The 18,036-nt window shown below is 40.1% G+C and overlaps 1 protein-coding gene across 2 annotated transcripts in view; it reads left to right on the forward strand.

Moving 5' to 3' along the window:
* LOC117289527 (kinesin-like protein KIFC3) overlaps positions 1 to 18,036 on the forward strand; it is a 34,972-nt gene that overhangs the window by 13,327 nt on the left and 3,609 nt on the right. For both annotated transcript variants that reach the window (XM_033770672.1, XM_033770673.1), the window contains 11 exons: positions 1,355 to 1,547; positions 2,122 to 2,390; positions 3,776 to 3,934; positions 5,380 to 5,580; positions 7,594 to 7,773; positions 9,105 to 9,371; positions 12,372 to 12,665; positions 14,106 to 14,210; positions 15,220 to 15,350; positions 16,131 to 16,251; positions 17,595 to 17,724. In XM_033770672.1, the coding sequence (XP_033626563.1) occupies positions 1,355 to 1,547; positions 2,122 to 2,390; positions 3,776 to 3,934; positions 5,380 to 5,580; positions 7,594 to 7,773; positions 9,105 to 9,371; positions 12,372 to 12,665; positions 14,106 to 14,210; positions 15,220 to 15,350; positions 16,131 to 16,251; positions 17,595 to 17,724 (2,050 nt within the window). The remainder of the gene's footprint in view (positions 1 to 1,354; positions 1,548 to 2,121; positions 2,391 to 3,775; positions 3,935 to 5,379; positions 5,581 to 7,593; positions 7,774 to 9,104; positions 9,372 to 12,371; positions 12,666 to 14,105; positions 14,211 to 15,219; positions 15,351 to 16,130; positions 16,252 to 17,594; positions 17,725 to 18,036) is intronic.

The raw sequence follows: 18,036 nt of genomic DNA on the forward strand, positions 1-18,036 counted from the left end.
AAAACACACCCTTGTTTCCGCGCGTTTCGCCGTGTCATGACATGTGTTTAAAATAAATCCGTAATTCTCGTTAACGAGAATTTATATTGTTTTGCTGTTTTCTCAAAAAGTAAAGCATTTCATGGAATAATATTTCAAGAGAAGTCTTTCACCATTGCCTTCTGTAAACCCTGTAAGTTATTTGTAAATCTGTGAACTTTTATTTTTTTTCTGAACCGAAAGGGTCCAATGGCTTTAAGATACTGTTACTATGATAAAAATATTGATAATTTTGAAGTCTTATATAGCGCATTATCTACCACACAAGATACGCAAGGCACTGAGTATATATACAAACTTTCAGAGAGATAGAGGTTATTACAGAGATGGATTCTGAGACCCAATTATTTAGCACCTTATAAGGGTTTACAAGGTTCTACGTCGCATACAGCAGCCACAGCCAGGAACACCGGGTCGAACCCCTACTCTATTCGATAAGTGCACTTGGTTCTTTTACATGCGTTACACAACACATGGGACCAACGGCTTTACGTCCCATCCCAACGGCGAAGCAATGGCTGAGTGTCTTGCTTTAGGGCACAAGTGTCACGGCTGGGGATTTGAACCCACACTCTGCTGATCAGAAACCAACAAAGACCCATACAAACTAGCTGTATGTAGAACTATAAAGGCAGGGCTCAAATTTGACGGGTAAATCCACATTTCTGCAAGACTATTAACTTAAAAACTGACTTGGTAACAAGCATTGGAGAGCTGTAGATAGTATAAAACATTGTGAGAAGCGACTCCCTCTGAAGTAGCATAGATTTTGAGAAAGAGGTAATTTCTCACTAAATAATAATAAAATTCTTGTATTCCTATCTGAAAGCACACAAATTCGTCCAACAATGGTGTTTTTTCTCTCATGATTTTCTAGCAACTACATGATATTTTATGCATAATGTGTTGAGATACACCAAGTGAGAAGACTGGTCTTTGACACTTTGACCACTTAAGACCAGAAACATTGTTAGAAGACAAGAATGCACAGTTTACTATCCTGGTGAGCTACTTTGCAAAAAGCTGAAGCGCAAGTTTTGAAAGTCATCATCTCATGATTTTTTTTTAAAGCTTTTGTAATTGTTTTACTAGCCCTTTCTGATTTGGCTCACGATCTTTTTTTTTTGAGTGAGTCTGCTTCAAAAAGTAGCATACGATCTTTCTTTTTTTGAGTGAGTCTGCTTCAAAAAGTAGCATACTGTAAAGAAGCAGCCTTCACACATTTCATCTAAAAGGTTTTAGACTACATGAAATTATTTTAAAAAATATTGTTGTTTTGCATTTTTTGTATCTCTCCCCTCTCTCTTTGTTTCAGAACTTCCGCGATAATGCCAAAAAATACCGATCACGATGCGAGAAGGAGCAGGCGAACAAATGGCAGCAGATCAAGATAATGAGAAAAACGCACGAATCACATCTCAACGAAAAGCGACAACTCATCAGAAACCTCCAAGACATCATCGAGGAGCAAGAGGGAAGGATCTTCGAGCTGGAGAGCGAACTCAAAGGTACAGGACACAAGAGGGCAGCAGAGGCTGTGGTAATGGGAACTCACAAAAAATCAACGCCAATTAATTACAAAAAAAGTGTACAACATAAATGTATATTGGGTTATTTTTTTGGTGCAAAATTTGAACTTTGAATATCTGGGAAGTACAACTCAATGACTCTAATACCCATACCCCTTGCCTGCTGATGAGTTTGCCCGCACGTGTCTAGACGTAGACGCGTGCACTTACAATGTTTTGCACTGTAATGTCACAGAGTATAATGAATATTTCACCAGTGGGGCAGCGCTTCCACGCTCCCATTGGTTGTGTACATCTCCCCACTTGGGGAGATTTTTCTATAACAACATGCAGAAGTAGAAACCACCTCATCAAGTCCCATTCTCTGGACCACAAAAGCTAGGGACCTCTCACACGAGAACGGGACTCGAATCAAGTCTACAGGAGGGTGTGTTTGTTTGCTTTATTTCTATAAAAACATTTCTCCACTACAAAAATTGGAAATGTACCTCCATTTTACATTCATTCAGCTTGTTTAAATGGAAGTGAATATTTTGCAAACCTTATCTCGTAGGCAACAACAGCCCTACCCTAAACACCCCCAGCCCTACCCTAAGCAACTCCAACCTCTCCGACAACGTCCAGAAGCTGGCTTCCTCCCTGGATCGTCTCCAGACAGAGATGGCCAGCATTCGGGAGAAGCAGCTAGCCGGTGAGCACCAGCTTGTCTCCATGGAACAAGACCATGAACACGAGAAGAAGGGCATACATGAGGACATGACCCAGCTCAGGTCAGAGTTGAACGAGGCACATGTTATGATACGCTCACTACGCAACGGCGAGGTAAGATGGACGACCGAAATCCTCTGCCTGATTTCAAATCTTAAATTCTAATTCTAATCAAATTTTATCTATTCTCATTTCATCGTCACAGTGTTTCTGTCGTGGTTTCATGGATGTTAATTGTGCAACTGGGATAAAGAGTATCATTTTGTTTTTACCCTAACATCGATGTGTATAGAATGTATTGAATATGACGTCATGCGGCTCAAATATCTGACCTACAAGATGGCGTCTGTGGGTGTGCGTGTGTGTGTGCGTGCATGTGCCGTAGAAATCAAACCGGGAGTGTTGCATGCTTCGTTGTACGCGTTTGGACGCGCATACGGTTTGCCCTACAAGATGGCGACTTTTCATAGCAAAAAGGGGTTATTCAATATGGTCTATAAAGCACTGTATATTCCTTCCCCCAACCCTGTGGACAAAAATCCACATACATGTAAGTAACACTCAAATGTGTTACGAACCTATAATCAGTGTTAGGCTAGAGTTTAACACTGGGCCAGCGAGCTACATGTACATGTAGCCTGGTGGCTGGTGTAGCCAGTGGCTAGAGGCAGTTTGACTCCTATTTTTTCAACAGCTGAGGCCAGTGGATTTTTTTAACAGGTCTTAGGAAAGTTATACAGTGCTTAAAATACCCTTGATTCTGATTGGTCGACCCATAGAAACAAGAATTGTGATACACACTGTGTTGTCTGCCCCCTATATTGCGCCGTTCTAACTACGTGTTTCGCACTATGTAAAGCTACAATGCAAAACGTACAGCTGTTCAAACATCGTGTATTGCCTGCACTTCCAGTTCGCGTGTAAAGAATTTCATTATCATACGCCTTCTCGTGGAATACTGAAAATATAGTGCGGCTGCTTCCAATATTCAACACGGCCCTCTTGCGCTTGTGTGATAACTAACAATACACATCGGTGTAGGGGCACAAACCAAATGTTATTTTGTATTTTGAGACCCAACCGGCTCTTTTCAGAGCCAACACTCACCCTAAGAGATTTACACATGGTTATACCCGCAAGTTTACTATTTACATGTATTTATAGTTTCTTCTTAACATTTTGTATGATAATAATAATTATGACGTCTTCTATAGCGGCAGTTTCCACAAAAAAAGTGATCATGGCGCTTGCTAAAAAAAAAAAAAATCCCTCTTGGTTGTCCTCCAGCGTTGCGAAGATGGTTTTGTTTTTGTTTGGCCCTATGACCAGGGCACTAATGTAAAGTGCTTAGAGAATTAAGTGTTAGTTATTAGGCGCTATATAAATCGAAAGTTATTTATTATTTTTAAGACTGAAACGAAAGGACATGCTTTTTACAATAATTTAATTTTAAATTTTTGTTTTCATAGTCCCTGACCTGTAATATTTTGGGTCCACAGCAGGTAATATCTGCAGGCACTGACAACGAGAAAGAGATTGAGAAACTGAAGCAGGAGCTACAGAGATACGAAGCTGAGCTGCTGATGGCGAAGGCGATGCAGGAAGAGGTGGCACAACAAGAGATGGAGACATCGCAGAAAGATGCTGCAGCACTTAAGGTACCCTCATTTCTATTGCTACATGTACTCGTCTTTAACCCTTCGCACGCTATCGGCGACCACAGATGCCTAGCTTGTTGTTTATTCCCTGCACGCTCTCGGCGACTCCAGTCGCCCAGCAGTACTGCGAGTAAATAGATGAGGAATTCGGGGAAACTATTGACCCCTGACCCTCATCCGGCTGCATGTTAGTATAGCTATACATGTATGCAACGATATTTCATCTGGGAAAAACAATCTTTTGTCCCAAATTTTCTCGCAATTTCCGATCAAAAAGCGAAGTAACAAAGTAAATTACATCAACACGACAATGGGTCTGATGGCAGCAGCGATGGGTCTGGATCGGACGATGGCCCAGATAAAAATCGACAGCAACTAGGCTTGGCGGCGGGTAATAGAATAGTGGTAATGAAATAAGCGTATCTCGGTTATTCTTTATCCAAAAACCATAATGTTTACTGCATTAGATGGGAAATAAAATACTGAGTAAAAAACTTAATTTGCAATTTTAGCCCAAAACACTTTCTTCACACAGCAAAAGTCTTGGGAAAAAATTATTTTAGTAACGCCACACAGGGAAATTCAGCACCAGGGGATTACTGTGTGTACAGCCTCGCATCGTGCTCAGAGTTAAAGACACTGGACACTATTGGTAATTGTCAAAGACTAGTCTTCACATTATTTTATTATTATTTCACACTTGTTTTATACTATCAACCTCTCCCCATTACTTGAATCGAGAAAGGTTTTATGATAATAATTGTTTTGAGTAATTATTAAACCGATAGTGTCCACTGCCTTTAAGTTATTTTGTTTCTGAATTTATTCTCCCAAAAAGCAAGTCATTGGTACAAAAAGTAGCTAAGCATAGAAAAATTAAGCTTAACAGAATAAGGTTACCGGCCAAACTACCATGTCATGTGCACAATTTTCTTCATAAAGCCTGAAATATCTATATGAGCACACGTACACCATGTGTACATCAAAGTCAGCCCAAAGTTCTTGATAAAATGTTCCTCCATGTACTTTTTTCCATGGACCAAATATCACACCTGATTGTCATATTGTGTTGTGAGTCCCCCTAAAAAAACTGAACCCCAATATTTCCCAATGCCTCCTGCAATGACTAGAGCAAGCTAGTCAAGACGGTGAGACCAATTCAAAAACTGACTCCGCATTAGCTAAAGTAGTAGTCCCAGCCAATTTTCTATACCTCCCGCTCAGGTAGTAGTTAAAAAGCACGACAGTTCTTTGCAGAACTGATAAGTCTCCCGAACATCCGATAAATCTTCTTGGCGGTAGTAGAATAAAGAAAGACAGTTCTCAAAAAACAAACTCTACCTGGCAAGTAGATACTCACATGGTATTACTGCAAACCAAATATACATTGTATATTGATACCTCACCATACAATGCCTCAAATCCTATATAATTTCCTTCTGAAGAAATTTGAGAGCGAGAACAGGAGGTTAAAAGATCGCATCCTTGAGCTGGAAGCAGACATGGCCACCAAGTCCAAGGTCATGGCAGAGTCAGAGGCCAGCCACAAGAGGCAGCAACACCGTCTTGAGAAAGCCATCAAGGAGCAATCTTCCAGACTCAAGGCTGTGGAGCAGCAGTTTGATCACCTCAAGGCAAACCCTCAGGTACGTAAATGTGCACCCATTTCAGACATGCGCACCAGAGTCACGCCGAATCAAAAAGATTAGAAGGGACTCTGGGTCGACCCAAATAACTGTTTGTTTCAGACATGCGCACAAGAGTCACGCCGAATCAAAAAGATTAGGAGGGACTCTAGGTCAACCCAAATAACTGTTTGTTTCAGACATGCGCACCGGAGTCACGCCGAATCAAAAAGATTAGAAGGGACTCTAGGTCGATCCAAATAACTGTTTGTTTCAGACAGGCAAACTTAACATATCCTTTCTGTTGGCTCGGCTCATGACAAGATCGACGTCTGAAACCAAGGCGCTCCAGAGTTGTGCCAACAGACTGCAGCAGTTGATCTTTCGGCTTCTAGCGCGTCCAGTCACTCCTAACTGTTTCAGGCGTCGAACTTTTCATGAACTAAATTTAGAATTTGGTTCGGTCTCACTCTGGAGCTTCTGTCTGAAATGGGTGCTAGTCGCTCTCATTCTATAACAATAATAGTGGCCATGTTAAAAGTGCCGAGTGTGTCTAAAAGACAGCCCTGGTGCAGGAGATATGCAGAAGCAAGGTGGCCTACAATGAGTTACATAGATGATAGCTTTTAAAAGCACACAAATCAGTTTTGAAATGAGTTTTGAAGCTGTTGTATATAGTGACCTGTCAGCAGATATCTGGGGGGGGGGTAGTTAGTTCCATAAATAGTGCAGTTCACTTGATACAGTTTGTTCCACACTCTTTATGGAAAATTGTAAGCCCATTACTTGGGGAACTTCATTGGCTAACAATAAGAGGACAGATTCATTATAGGCTTGTTCTCTTTATTTATTTATTTATTTATAAATGCTTGAACAAAACTACTCACTGTTATATATACACTGCGTCGTGTTTTATTTGGTCCACACTTGACATACATGTAGCTCACTTGAATGTTCCTTGTGTAAACAAGATAGGTGAAAAAAAGCAATCAAAACCTCAATTATTTTTAGCCTGAGTTGTTTTTGTGGTATATAAACATATTATATTATTACCTTTATTATAATAGAATTGTCCAAATACTTAGTAGAAGTAAAGCTTTAAAGCCACTGGACACTATTGGTAATTGTCAAAGACCAGTCTTCTCACTTAATTGCTGTGTCTCAACATACATGTATGCATAAAATAACAAATCTGTGGAAATTTGAGCTTGATTGGTCGTGGGAGTTGCGAGTTAACTATGAAAAAAAAAAACACCCTTGTCACACAAAGATGTATGCTTGATTTCGGGACCTCAAATTCTAAACTTGAGGTCTTGGAATCAAATTCGTGGAAATATACTTCTTTCTCGCAAACTACTCCACTTCAGAGGGAGCCGTTTCTCACAATGTTTTACACTACCAACCTCTCCCCAATACTCGTTACCGAGTAAGGTTTTACGCTAATAATTATTTTGAGTAATTACCAATAGTGTCCACTGCCTTTAAGGCCGTATTTGAATAGATTCCTTCAGCTACGGCTACAATCGTTACTAAGGGTGCTGCCAAGGAGCTCCTATACTTCAAGGCTTAATGACTTGGTAGTCTAGCCATAGCATAGTGTGGCACGGTTGGCTTGTGAGTAAAGCGCTCGCCTCTCACCAAGGTGACCCTGGTTCGATTCTCAGCCAGGGCCATATGTGAGTTGAGTTGTGCATTGGTTCTCTGTTGTGCCACGAGGGTTTTCCAGACTGTCCGGTTTTCCTTGATTGTTCGGACTTTTGGCTGAATTCAGACTTTTTATGTCGGCCTGGTAAAGAAAATCAGACAATATTTTTTTTCCACAAATAAAGAAATGCTGCACATTTGTCTACTTCTCTATTGCTTTGGATACTGTTTCCAATAATCTATAACCCCAGGGTATACCAAAAGGTAGAAATGCCATCATTCTGGTATACCTTTGAATTTGTATCCAAGTTTCAAACTTGTTCGTTAGTAATGAATCTCACCCCTGATAAAGGTTGCAACTAAACTGACCATCTCTTCGGAATCTTAAAGGTTGTTGAAGTCACCAAGACAGTAACTGTCGAGTCAGAGGCGGATAAGGATGCCTTAATCACCTCTAAAGAACAAAATAGACAACTCAACAGACAACTCTGTAGTCTGAGAGAATCATGTGATGCCACCGAACAACAACTCCTTAACTCCAAGACACACATCAAGGCCCTGCAGGAGAAGGTATGTTTAAATCCCAGTTAATGATTTGTTCAATAGTCCAAGTCACCTTTATCGATCGCATCATAATTTCATTTTTATTTCATTTATTCTGATTGTGAAGTCAAGGATCTTAGAAAAGAGAACCGTATCACTTTACTATCCATTGAAGAGAAGACAAGGAAGGAAAGTTTCAGTTGTAGATGTGTGAGGAAAACCCTAGAGAATTATTCCAGGGAAAACCAACACAGTCAAGTAGGGACTGAAAACCCAATCTACATAGTGCCCTAGGGTATTTTGAACCGGACCTCAATAGGTGGAAGGCAAAGAAAGATAACACTACGCCAACACCATACATGTAGCTCTTGGAGGGTTTCTCCTTCACTCCAAGATGCACATTAAAGCCCTGCAGGAGAAGGTATATTAATTTGGCTGTTATACCCATACATCGATGTGTGTTAGCACTGTAATCACAGGACTTGGGAAAGTACTGAGTACACAGTGCTAACACACATCGGTGTATGGGTAAAACAACCAAATTAATATTCTTTATTCCGATACAAAGTTAACATCTCTTATAGGAGAAGGTATGTTTAAATCCCAATTAATGACTTGTTCAATAGTCCAAGTCACCTTTGCCGACCTTCGTTGGTTGCATCGTTACTGCTGCTTTGTGGTTCGCATGATGAAATGCCAATCTGAGCTTTCTTGGGCTATACTGGGTGCGTTTTGGTCATTGGCCAGTGATGTCCAATTGAACCGAAAACGGTTAAAGGCAGTAGACACTATTGGTAATTACTCAAAATAATTATCAGCATAAAACCTCACTTGGTAACAAGTAATGGGGAGAGGTTGATAGTATAAAACATTGTGAGAAACGGCTCCCTCTGAAGTGACGTAGTTTTCGAGAAAGAAGCAATTTTCCACCAATTTGATTTCGAGACCTCAAGTTTAGAATTTGAGGTCTCAAAATCAAGCATCTGAAAGCACACAACTTCGTGTGACAAGGGTGTTTTGTTCTTTCATAGTTATCTCGCCACTCCGGCGACCAATCGAGCTCAAATGTTCACAGGTTTGTTATTTTATGCATATGTTGAGATACACCAAGTGAGAAGACTGGTCTTTGACAATTACCAATAGTGTCCACTGTCTTTAAACAAACAATTACTTGCAGGGATTTTACTGAAACTCACACATAATTTTATCAAGTATTTAAAAAACAACAGCAGGATAATTGTGCTTGTTTTTTTTATGACGACAGTTGGTAAAAACAAAATTACTGGATTTCATCTTTTCTGCCATTGATGAGCTTTGTTCACCATTTAACATTTGTTTCCATTATTCAATCCACACAGTTAATAGAACACGATGCCCACATGGCACTCCTTGATCAGGAGATGCACGCGCTTGCAAAGCGTGCCGAGGTGGAAGTCGCCGAAGCCCGGAGGGAAGGCGATGAGAAAGCCTCCTCCCTCAACCAACGCTTCTCAGCAATGAAAGCCAAGTTCACCCAGATCCGACCAGGACTGGTAACCATTGCCCAGGAGTACCAGCAGCTTCGTTCATTGTGTGCGCAGTTCCCATCGATGCTAAAGGCCGCCATTGAACAAACGAAACAAGAGGTAAAGACTAAAAACTTTTTTCTTTTTTTTTCAATGTGGTTTTCATGAAAGTTCTGACTTCATTTGTTTATGTTTTTAAAAAGTGTACTTGATATTATAGACCGTATTGAATATGACGTCACGCGGCTCAAATATCTGACCTACAAGATGGCGTCTGTGCGTGTGCGTGTGCAAGCATGTGCCGTAGACAGAGATACCAACATACACGATTTGGGCGTAGCAAATACGATTTCGAGCCGTGACTACGACACTACGATAATACTCAATAAAACACGCCAAACAAGCCGGCCAATATAATTTTATTAAATCGTACAATACATGCAAACAACTAATGAGCTATGAAGTGGAAATAAAAATTAAGAAAAATATCAAAACAATTGTAACAGAAAAGAAAAAAAACACTTTTAATTTTAGAACGCGGTGTTAAATATTAGCGGCGAATTCACTCGAACAATGTACGTGTCTCGCCGAATGATTGTTGCGTGCCCTCCCCCGCTGGCTGGCCGGCTGAGTGCATTTTCTACGCTAGTGGATTTCTGCAAGATCGTACCCATTGATCTCTAATACACGATGGGGGGGGGGGGGAATAGTGCACACGTGCGTGGGGAATGAGTTTGTGTGTGAGCTAACGTGTCACATCACAGTAACCTCATTCCTCATGTATTCACTATTATTGTGCCCACGCTGGCTGTACATGTACTTTATCGAAGCTTGGCAAAATAAAAGGAGACCTTCTGAACAAAAATACCTTCAACTGAGTGGCCTGTGAGGTCTAAGCTAGACAGTTTCCATGTTTTCCTACCAGTAATTGTAGCGCCGATGTCCAGACAATGCCCAGACAATGCCCACGGACACGTATTTTTTGCCCAAAATCCGGACACGTTTTTTTTTTTTTTTTTTCTTCACTCTCCCAATAGCTTGTTGTTGCGTTTCTGATCATTAAAACAAAAACATTTAAGTAAGGCCACCCTTTTTTATGTTACATTTATGTAAGGCCACCCTTTTGTATGTTACATTTATTTTTGAAACATAGTCAGAAGATGAGGGAAATCAGGGGTTTTTTTCAATTTTTTTTTCACTGGCCATTATAAACATTTGTAGCTGTTCTGTTGATGCATACAGGTAATTGTTATTTCACAACAATGCCTGAAAATGAGCTAATTAGCATTGTAGAGAGTAATAGAAAGATCGGTTTAGGGAGCCCAAGCTGCGCTCGCCCTTAACATTTGGGAGATGCTACTCTTTTTTAAAATTCAATGTTGGCATCTCTGCGTAGAAATCAAACCTGGAATGTTGCGTGCTGCGTGCTTCGATGATGTACGCGTTTGGCTGCGCATACGGTTTGCCCTACAAGGTGGCGATTTTTCATAGCAAAAAGGGGTTATTCAATACCGTCTATACCATTGTGTAGAACTGAGTGCAACTTTCTTTGACCAATGCAGCAGTGTAAAAGTACTGTTGTATTTAGGTGCTTACATGTACCTAAATCAAGTGTGAGTCACGTTGGGCTTGTCGACACGGAGGACTAGTAAATAGATACCAACTGCATGACTAGATTGACAACGGACTGCCGAATGGCCAGGCCGCAGGGTGCTGCCCAGCCACCGGTCACAACCGGTCACGGCCTACACTAGAATATTAACTTTTTTTTTTTTTCGTTTTTTCTTTTTAACCCATACACCGATTTGTGTTAGCACTGTAAAAAACAAACAAAAAACAATTAATATTCTTTATCTCCGATGAAAATTTAACATCTCTTATAATCACAATAGACACTAACAACAATCACAACAGTATCATGTAACTCCTATTTCAATCTGGGCTCAAGTTCTAAGCGCTGCTTATATAGGCACAAAAAGTAGCTACAGGTAAGCAAAACAAAACTGTGCTAACCAGAATAAGCTTACCAGCCAAAATTCAATGTCACCTGACAGTCTGTGACTGACATCCTGCTTATTTATTTCACTATATTTTCTGCTTACACAGCGTTGTAAAATTCGGCCTTGATTTCAGATTTGTTTTGCCCTCAGAAAATCTGTAAGGTAACTATTAAGTACATGATGTAATGTACAGTAGGTAGCTGCAAAACAATGTGTAGTAGGCCAGGGCTCAAGTTTGACTTGTTTGAGGAGAAAATACACAAGGCTGCAGAGCTTGTAGCTAAAATAAATGTAACGGGCCTCATAGAATCAGATTGGTTAAAAATGGAGTCATGGAAATAGCTGTGCCCCCTTTTTCTTTCAAGATGGCGTCATATGCCCAGGACATAGTCAATCGATTGTGCCTGCCCTGAAAATAACTGTCACAAATAGGTCATTCGTTTGTACTGTTTGATATATGTACATGTACGACTAGCAGTCCGTGTCACGGCGCGACCTTTGTTCGTAGACGACCTTTCACCGTAGTCAGGGTTGTTGATTAGAAGAATATTTATTTGATATATAAAAGAAATATTGACTGCTTAGTAATCGGGGCACATGTAAAATTTTAGGCCCTCAGTGATGTCAAAACAATGCTTATGCCCTCAGCGAATAGTCATGGTTTTGACATTACCGTATAATTTTAATTGTGTCCCGCATAGCAGTCAATATTTCCATACTATGTCCCTCATAGCAGTCAATATTTTCATGGGTGGCATGGTTGGCTTGTGTGTAAAGCGCTCGCCTCTCATCAAGGTGACCCCGGTTCATTTCCCGGCCAGGGCCACATGTGAGTTGAGTTGTGCGTTGATTCTCTGCTGTGCCATGAGAGTTTTCCAAACCATCCGGTTTTCCTCCAATGGTAAAAAAATCAAACACTTTTGATCTTGGTTGTGCTCCGTGGTCATAATGGGTTGATGTGGCTGGCAGCCAAAGGCACCCTTGAATGCCAGCTTCTCAAACATGTTGTAGTTGCGTCCTTCGCAATTCAGCTCTTAGCTGCGAGTAAGGATGATTAGCCCCCCAAATTATTTATTATGTATTATTTATAATAATTTTCCCCTTTTTAACCCACAAACAGATCAGCCAGGCCCTGTCAGATCTCACAGAACACAACAAGGAACTGGTGCATAAGTATCACCGTGAGATGGCCCTGCGGAAGCGATACCACAACGAGATTATCGACCTCAAGGGAAGTATTCGAGTCTTCTGCAGGGTCCGTCCTCTCATCCGAGAGGACGGCTCTGGCCCGCTGGCTAGAAGTGCCGTCACCTTTGACGATGATGATGATGCTCTTATCTTTTTGCAAAACAAAGGGCGGACTACCACATTTGAAGTGGATAAGGTGTTTCAGGCACAATCTACTCAAGAAGAGGTCAGTACAATACATTAAACAAATTAAAAACGGATGCGATTGAGCTAAATGAGTTGTTTGTCGAACATATCAGTATGGAGAAACAAGCAAAACATTTGTTGTTGTAAAAAGTTTAAAGGCAGTGGACACTTTTGGTAATTACTCAAATAATAATTAGCATAAAACCTTTCATGGTAAGGAGTAATGGGGAAAGGTTGATAGTATAAAACATTGTGAGAAACGGCACTCACTGAAGTATCGTAGTTTTCGAGGAAGAAGTAATTTTCCCCGAATTTGATTTCGAGACCTCAGATTTAGAATTTGAGGTCTCAAAATCAAGCATCTGAAAGCACACAACTTTTTGCGACAAGGGTGTTTTTTTTTGTCATTAATATCTCTCAACTTTGACGACCGATTGAGCTCGAATTTTCACAGGTTTGTTTATTTTATGCATATGTTGAGATACACCAAGTGAGAAGACTAGTCTTTGACAATTACCAATAGTGTCCACTTTTGTTCTATATTGCCAACTTCCTTTTTGATAAATAACATTAGTGAAAAAGGGTTAAAATTATCATGGAAAGAAAATGTACCACTGTATTTTAAATAAAAAAAGTCAGCTATACAACCTTTATTCTCAGTTTTATTCTCTGGTGTCCCTTGGTCTTTCTGCTTTCACAAGTTTAAAACCAAAGGTGGTATCAACATGAAGTTTTAACATAATTCAAGCATAGATTTTGCTCTTTTAAATTGGATACAAAAAATAGAAAATTCCTTGTTCAACAAATGAGCATTTTGCTTGATCACATCGTACTTTATCACTGAATGCAATGGTTCCCACAATATTTTTTGTTTTTCTTTGTTAATTGTTGTCACCACAAGGGAGTTCTTTAGAAAAAGTAAAAATAAAACAACAATAGCAAATCCCCACAACTAGTGTGTTTGCAAAATAAACTCGCTGAAAGACACTGGCCACTATTGGTAATTGTCAAAGCCCAGTCTTCTCACTTGGTGTAGCTCAACATATGGACAAAATAACAAACCTGTGAAACTCTGAACTCAATTGGTCATTGAAGTTGCGAAATAATAATGGAAGAAAAAAACATCTTTGTCACAAGAAGTTGTCTGCTTTCAGATGCTTGATTTCGGGATCTGAAAATCTAATTCTGAGGTCTCAAAATCAAATTTGTGGAAAATTACTTCTTTCTCAAGAACTATGTTGCTTCAGAGGGAGCCGTTTCTCACAATGTTCTATACTATCAACCTCTCCCCATTACTCATTACCAAGTAAGGGTTTTATGCTAAATAACTATATTGAGTAGTTACCAATAGTGTCCACTGCCTTTAATGAAAGCAATATTGGTAACACAGGCATGACTTTATCCAGGAGACCAAACTATAAAAAAAAACCTTTAAGCTCCAATTTTGAAATTTTAATTGTTTCTCCTTGTGCATCTATAGGTATTCAAAGAAGTTGAACCACTGGTTGTATCAAGCATTGACGGTTATAATGTTTGTATATTCGCCTATGGTCAGACTGGATCAGGAAAGACCTACACCATGGAGGTAAGAATACCAGGGATGAGATTGTTCAGACTTTTGGCTGAATGCAGACTTTTTACCTCGGCCTGGTGAAAAAAATCAGACAATATTTTTTTCCACAAATGAAATCCTACTCTTTGGCCTACTTCTCTGGTACTTTGGATACTGTTTCCAAAAGCTCATTGGAATCTATAACCCCAGGGGTTACCAAATGGTAGAAATGGCATCATTTCAACATACCTTTGAATTTGTATGCAAGTTTCAGACTCTTTTGTTAGTAATGACTCTTACCCCTGTAATGCTATCATGAAGCCGGTGATGAGCACAAACATTCTGTTTTGCAAAGCAAATTCTTTCCCAGCAATTCACTTTCATGCATTTGTTCAAATGCTTTCTTGGAGAAGTATTGGCTATGAAAAGAGCCAGTGTGGTCTCAACGTTTCCAACAGTTTTTTGTTGTTGTTTTGTTTTTTTTTGTTTTTTGTTATCATTTTATTTTATGCAAGTCGCCTGACACACAAGGCCTGAAGGCCACTTCAAGGTGTGGGCTACAATTATTTTTTCCGGAGGCCGTTGCCACCTACTCCTAGGGCTGCAACAGGGTTACCCCTTTCACAGTCCATATGAATGTATACCCTGTTTAAACTTTCGAGACCACACCGGCTCTTTTTAGAGCCAACACTCCCACCAAGAGATGTTAAATACCTGGTTGTACTTGCAGGTTTACTATTTATATATAGGATTTGAGGCATTGCATGGTGAGGTATCAATGTATATTTGGTTTGCGGTAACACCATGTGTGTATCTACTTGCCAGGTAGAGTTGTTCTTAGGGAACTGTCTTGCTTTATTCCACTGCCACAGAGTAGATAATCGGGGGTTCGGGAGACTTCTCAGTTCTGAAAAGAACTGTCCTGCTTTTTATAGTTAAATTATTATCTTATTTCCCATAACGTGCAAAGCTTCAAAACGTCACATACACATTTAAAAAAGTAAAAATAAATAAATACAATTTTGTTGTGTGTTACATGTAGGGACCAGCCAGTAATCCCGGCATCAACCAACGCGCCCTACAGCATCTCTTTGAGGAAACGAGTGCCCGATCGGAGGAGTGGTTATACACCATTACTGTCTCGGTCATGGAGATTTACAATGAAACACTCAGGTTAGTGTCTCAATAATAATCACACAATCCTCAGTCCTAATTTGTCTTTCTCTCCTCAAGCGCCATGAGCGCCTTCCTGAGGCGGATACCGGCGCTCGATTGTATTTGTGCACAAATGCAGAGCTCCGCTTTGTTGCCGCGTGGAGGTATAACAAAGCAAACTCCCAGACATGACGCCAGCAGCATTGTCCTTTGACTTGCGCCGTCAGCGGCAGAAGTGTTTTTTAGTTAATAATTATGAAAAATTCAGAAGTGTACATGTACATATATCAAAATTACATTAAAATGGTGAACAAGTGCATTATAAACCAGTTATAGTAGCCTTATTCCGTAAAGCATGATTGTGTTGTGCTTAGCTCCTTTTTGTGCTTATTTAAGCAGCTCTGTGAAATTAGGTCCAGGACTTACGATCAACCCTTTCTTTCACGAGTTCTAAATATATATATTTGGTTTGCAGTAACACCATGTGTGTATCTACTTGACAGGTAGAGTTAGTTCTTAGAGAACTGTTTTGCTTTATTCTACTGCCGCGGAGTAGATGTTCAAGGGTTCAGGAGACTTCTCAGTTCTGAAAAGATCTGGCCTGCTTTTTAACTAGTACCCGGGCATATGGTGTAGAAAATAGGCAGGGACAACTACTTTAGCTTAAACAGGATCGTGATTAACTGTACTACCGCGGAGTCAGTTCTTGGGTTGGTCTCAACGTTTCGACTAGCTTGCTCTAGTCATCGTCTAGTCATCGTCATGAGAAAGCTTAAAGCTTATCTTTTAATCCTACAGAGATCTCCTCAGCGATGATCCTCAAGTTAAGCTCGAGATCAAAATGAACCCGGATGGGAGTGGTTTGTACGTTCCCGGTCTTTGTGAGATCGACGTGACGAGTGTGGAAGACGTAAATGAGGTGGGAACAAATTATCTTCTTCTTCTTTTAAGCGAGCAGGACCAATTCAAATTTTGATGCTTACAGAATAACTGTAATCGATCGCCTAGAAGGCTGTAGCAAACCTCAATATACCTACTGGTACCCACCCCCCCCCCCCCCCCCCCCCCCCCCCCCTCCAATGTGTTCATGCACTATTTTCCTACTTTACTTAAGTACCCCCCCCCCCCCCCTTCAAATATTTAAAAATACGTAAAAACTTCACGCCTAAAGCTTTTTATGATCAAGGCATGTGAAAGCACACAAATTTGGGCAACAAGGATGTTTTTTCTTCTATTATTCTCTGGTAACTTTGACGATCAATTGAGTTTAAATTTTCACAGGTTTGTTATTTTATGCATATGTTGAGATATACCAAGCGAGAATACTGGTCTTTGACAATTACCAAAGTTGTCCAGGGGTGGATAGTCTAGTCTTATCTCGAGGGAAGAGTTACTCGTTCTAACTTAGGACTAGCCATCTGTTTCTTATATCTCCTAGGACTAGTCCTAAGTCTCTTTGTGAAATGGACCCTAGTGCCTTTAAGGTGGCTTTACTTTGGTAAAATTAGCTTAGATCAGTTATTATTAGCTTTCTTTAAATTAATAACAGTAATCTTAGCATAATTGTTACAATGAGTAATACTAAATGTACTTTGATGATATATTTTATATTATTATCTGGTTAAAATTATATTTGGACAATCTTTACTAAAAATCTTGCTTATGGTCAACATAATGTAAAAATTTGACTTGACCTGTCTTGGCTTTTATTTATTTTTGTAAGCAGGCATGTCATTTCTCATGTTTTTATTTTTTATTTCATGGTTTTCTCAAAAACTGCTTGAGCCTCTCAAGTTTTGTAAAGGCACTGGACACTATTGGTAATTACTCAACATAATTTTTAGCAACAAACTTACTTGGTAACGAGTAATGGAGAGAGGCTGAGGGTATAAAATAATGTGAGAAACGGCTCCCTCTGAAGTATCGTAGTTTTAGGGAAAGAAAGCATTTTCCACTAAGTTGATTTCGAGAACTCAGATTTAGATTTTGAGGTCTCAAAATCAAGCATCTGAAAGCACACAACTTCGTGTGACAAGGGTATTTTTTCTTTCATTATTATCTCGCAACTTCGACGACTAATTTAGCTCAAATGTTCACAGGTTTGTTATTTTATGAATATGTTGAGATACACCAAGTGAGAAGACCGGTCTTTGACAACTACCAATAGTGTCCACTGTCTTTAAAAAGAAGTCTGAAAACCTCCTGCTATCAAGCGATTTTGTCAGTACTTTTTATATGCATCAAACCTCTTCTCTGTATTAGGTCTTCAAAATGGGTCGCCGCAACCGGGCAACAGCCACTACAGATATGAATGAACACAGCTCACGCTCACACGCTCTGCTTTGTGTCCGTATCATCGGCAAAAACAAGGCCTCAGGCAAACGGAACATCGGTAGGAAATCAATGTCATTAACAAATTATCGTGAATGAGTGGACACTTTAATGCATGACTTGCAGGGTACTAGGTTGCAGAAGTTTTCGAGATAATAATTTGGGGGGCTAATCATCCTTACTCGCAGCTAAGAGCTGAATTGCGAAGGATGCAGCTACAATGTGTTCGAGAAGCAGGCATGCAAGGGAGACCTTTTGGCTTTTTTCTCGAGGGAAGAAAACTGGATGGTCTGGAAAACCCTCATGGCACATCAGAGAACCAACGCCCAACTTAACTCACATACATTGTATGGCCCCGGCCGGGAATCGAACC

This window comes from Asterias rubens, chromosome 4 (assembly GCF_902459465.1).
Source record: "Asterias rubens chromosome 4, eAstRub1.3, whole genome shotgun sequence".
NCBI classification, from domain to species: Eukaryota; Metazoa; Echinodermata; class Asteroidea; order Forcipulatida; family Asteriidae; genus Asterias; species Asterias rubens.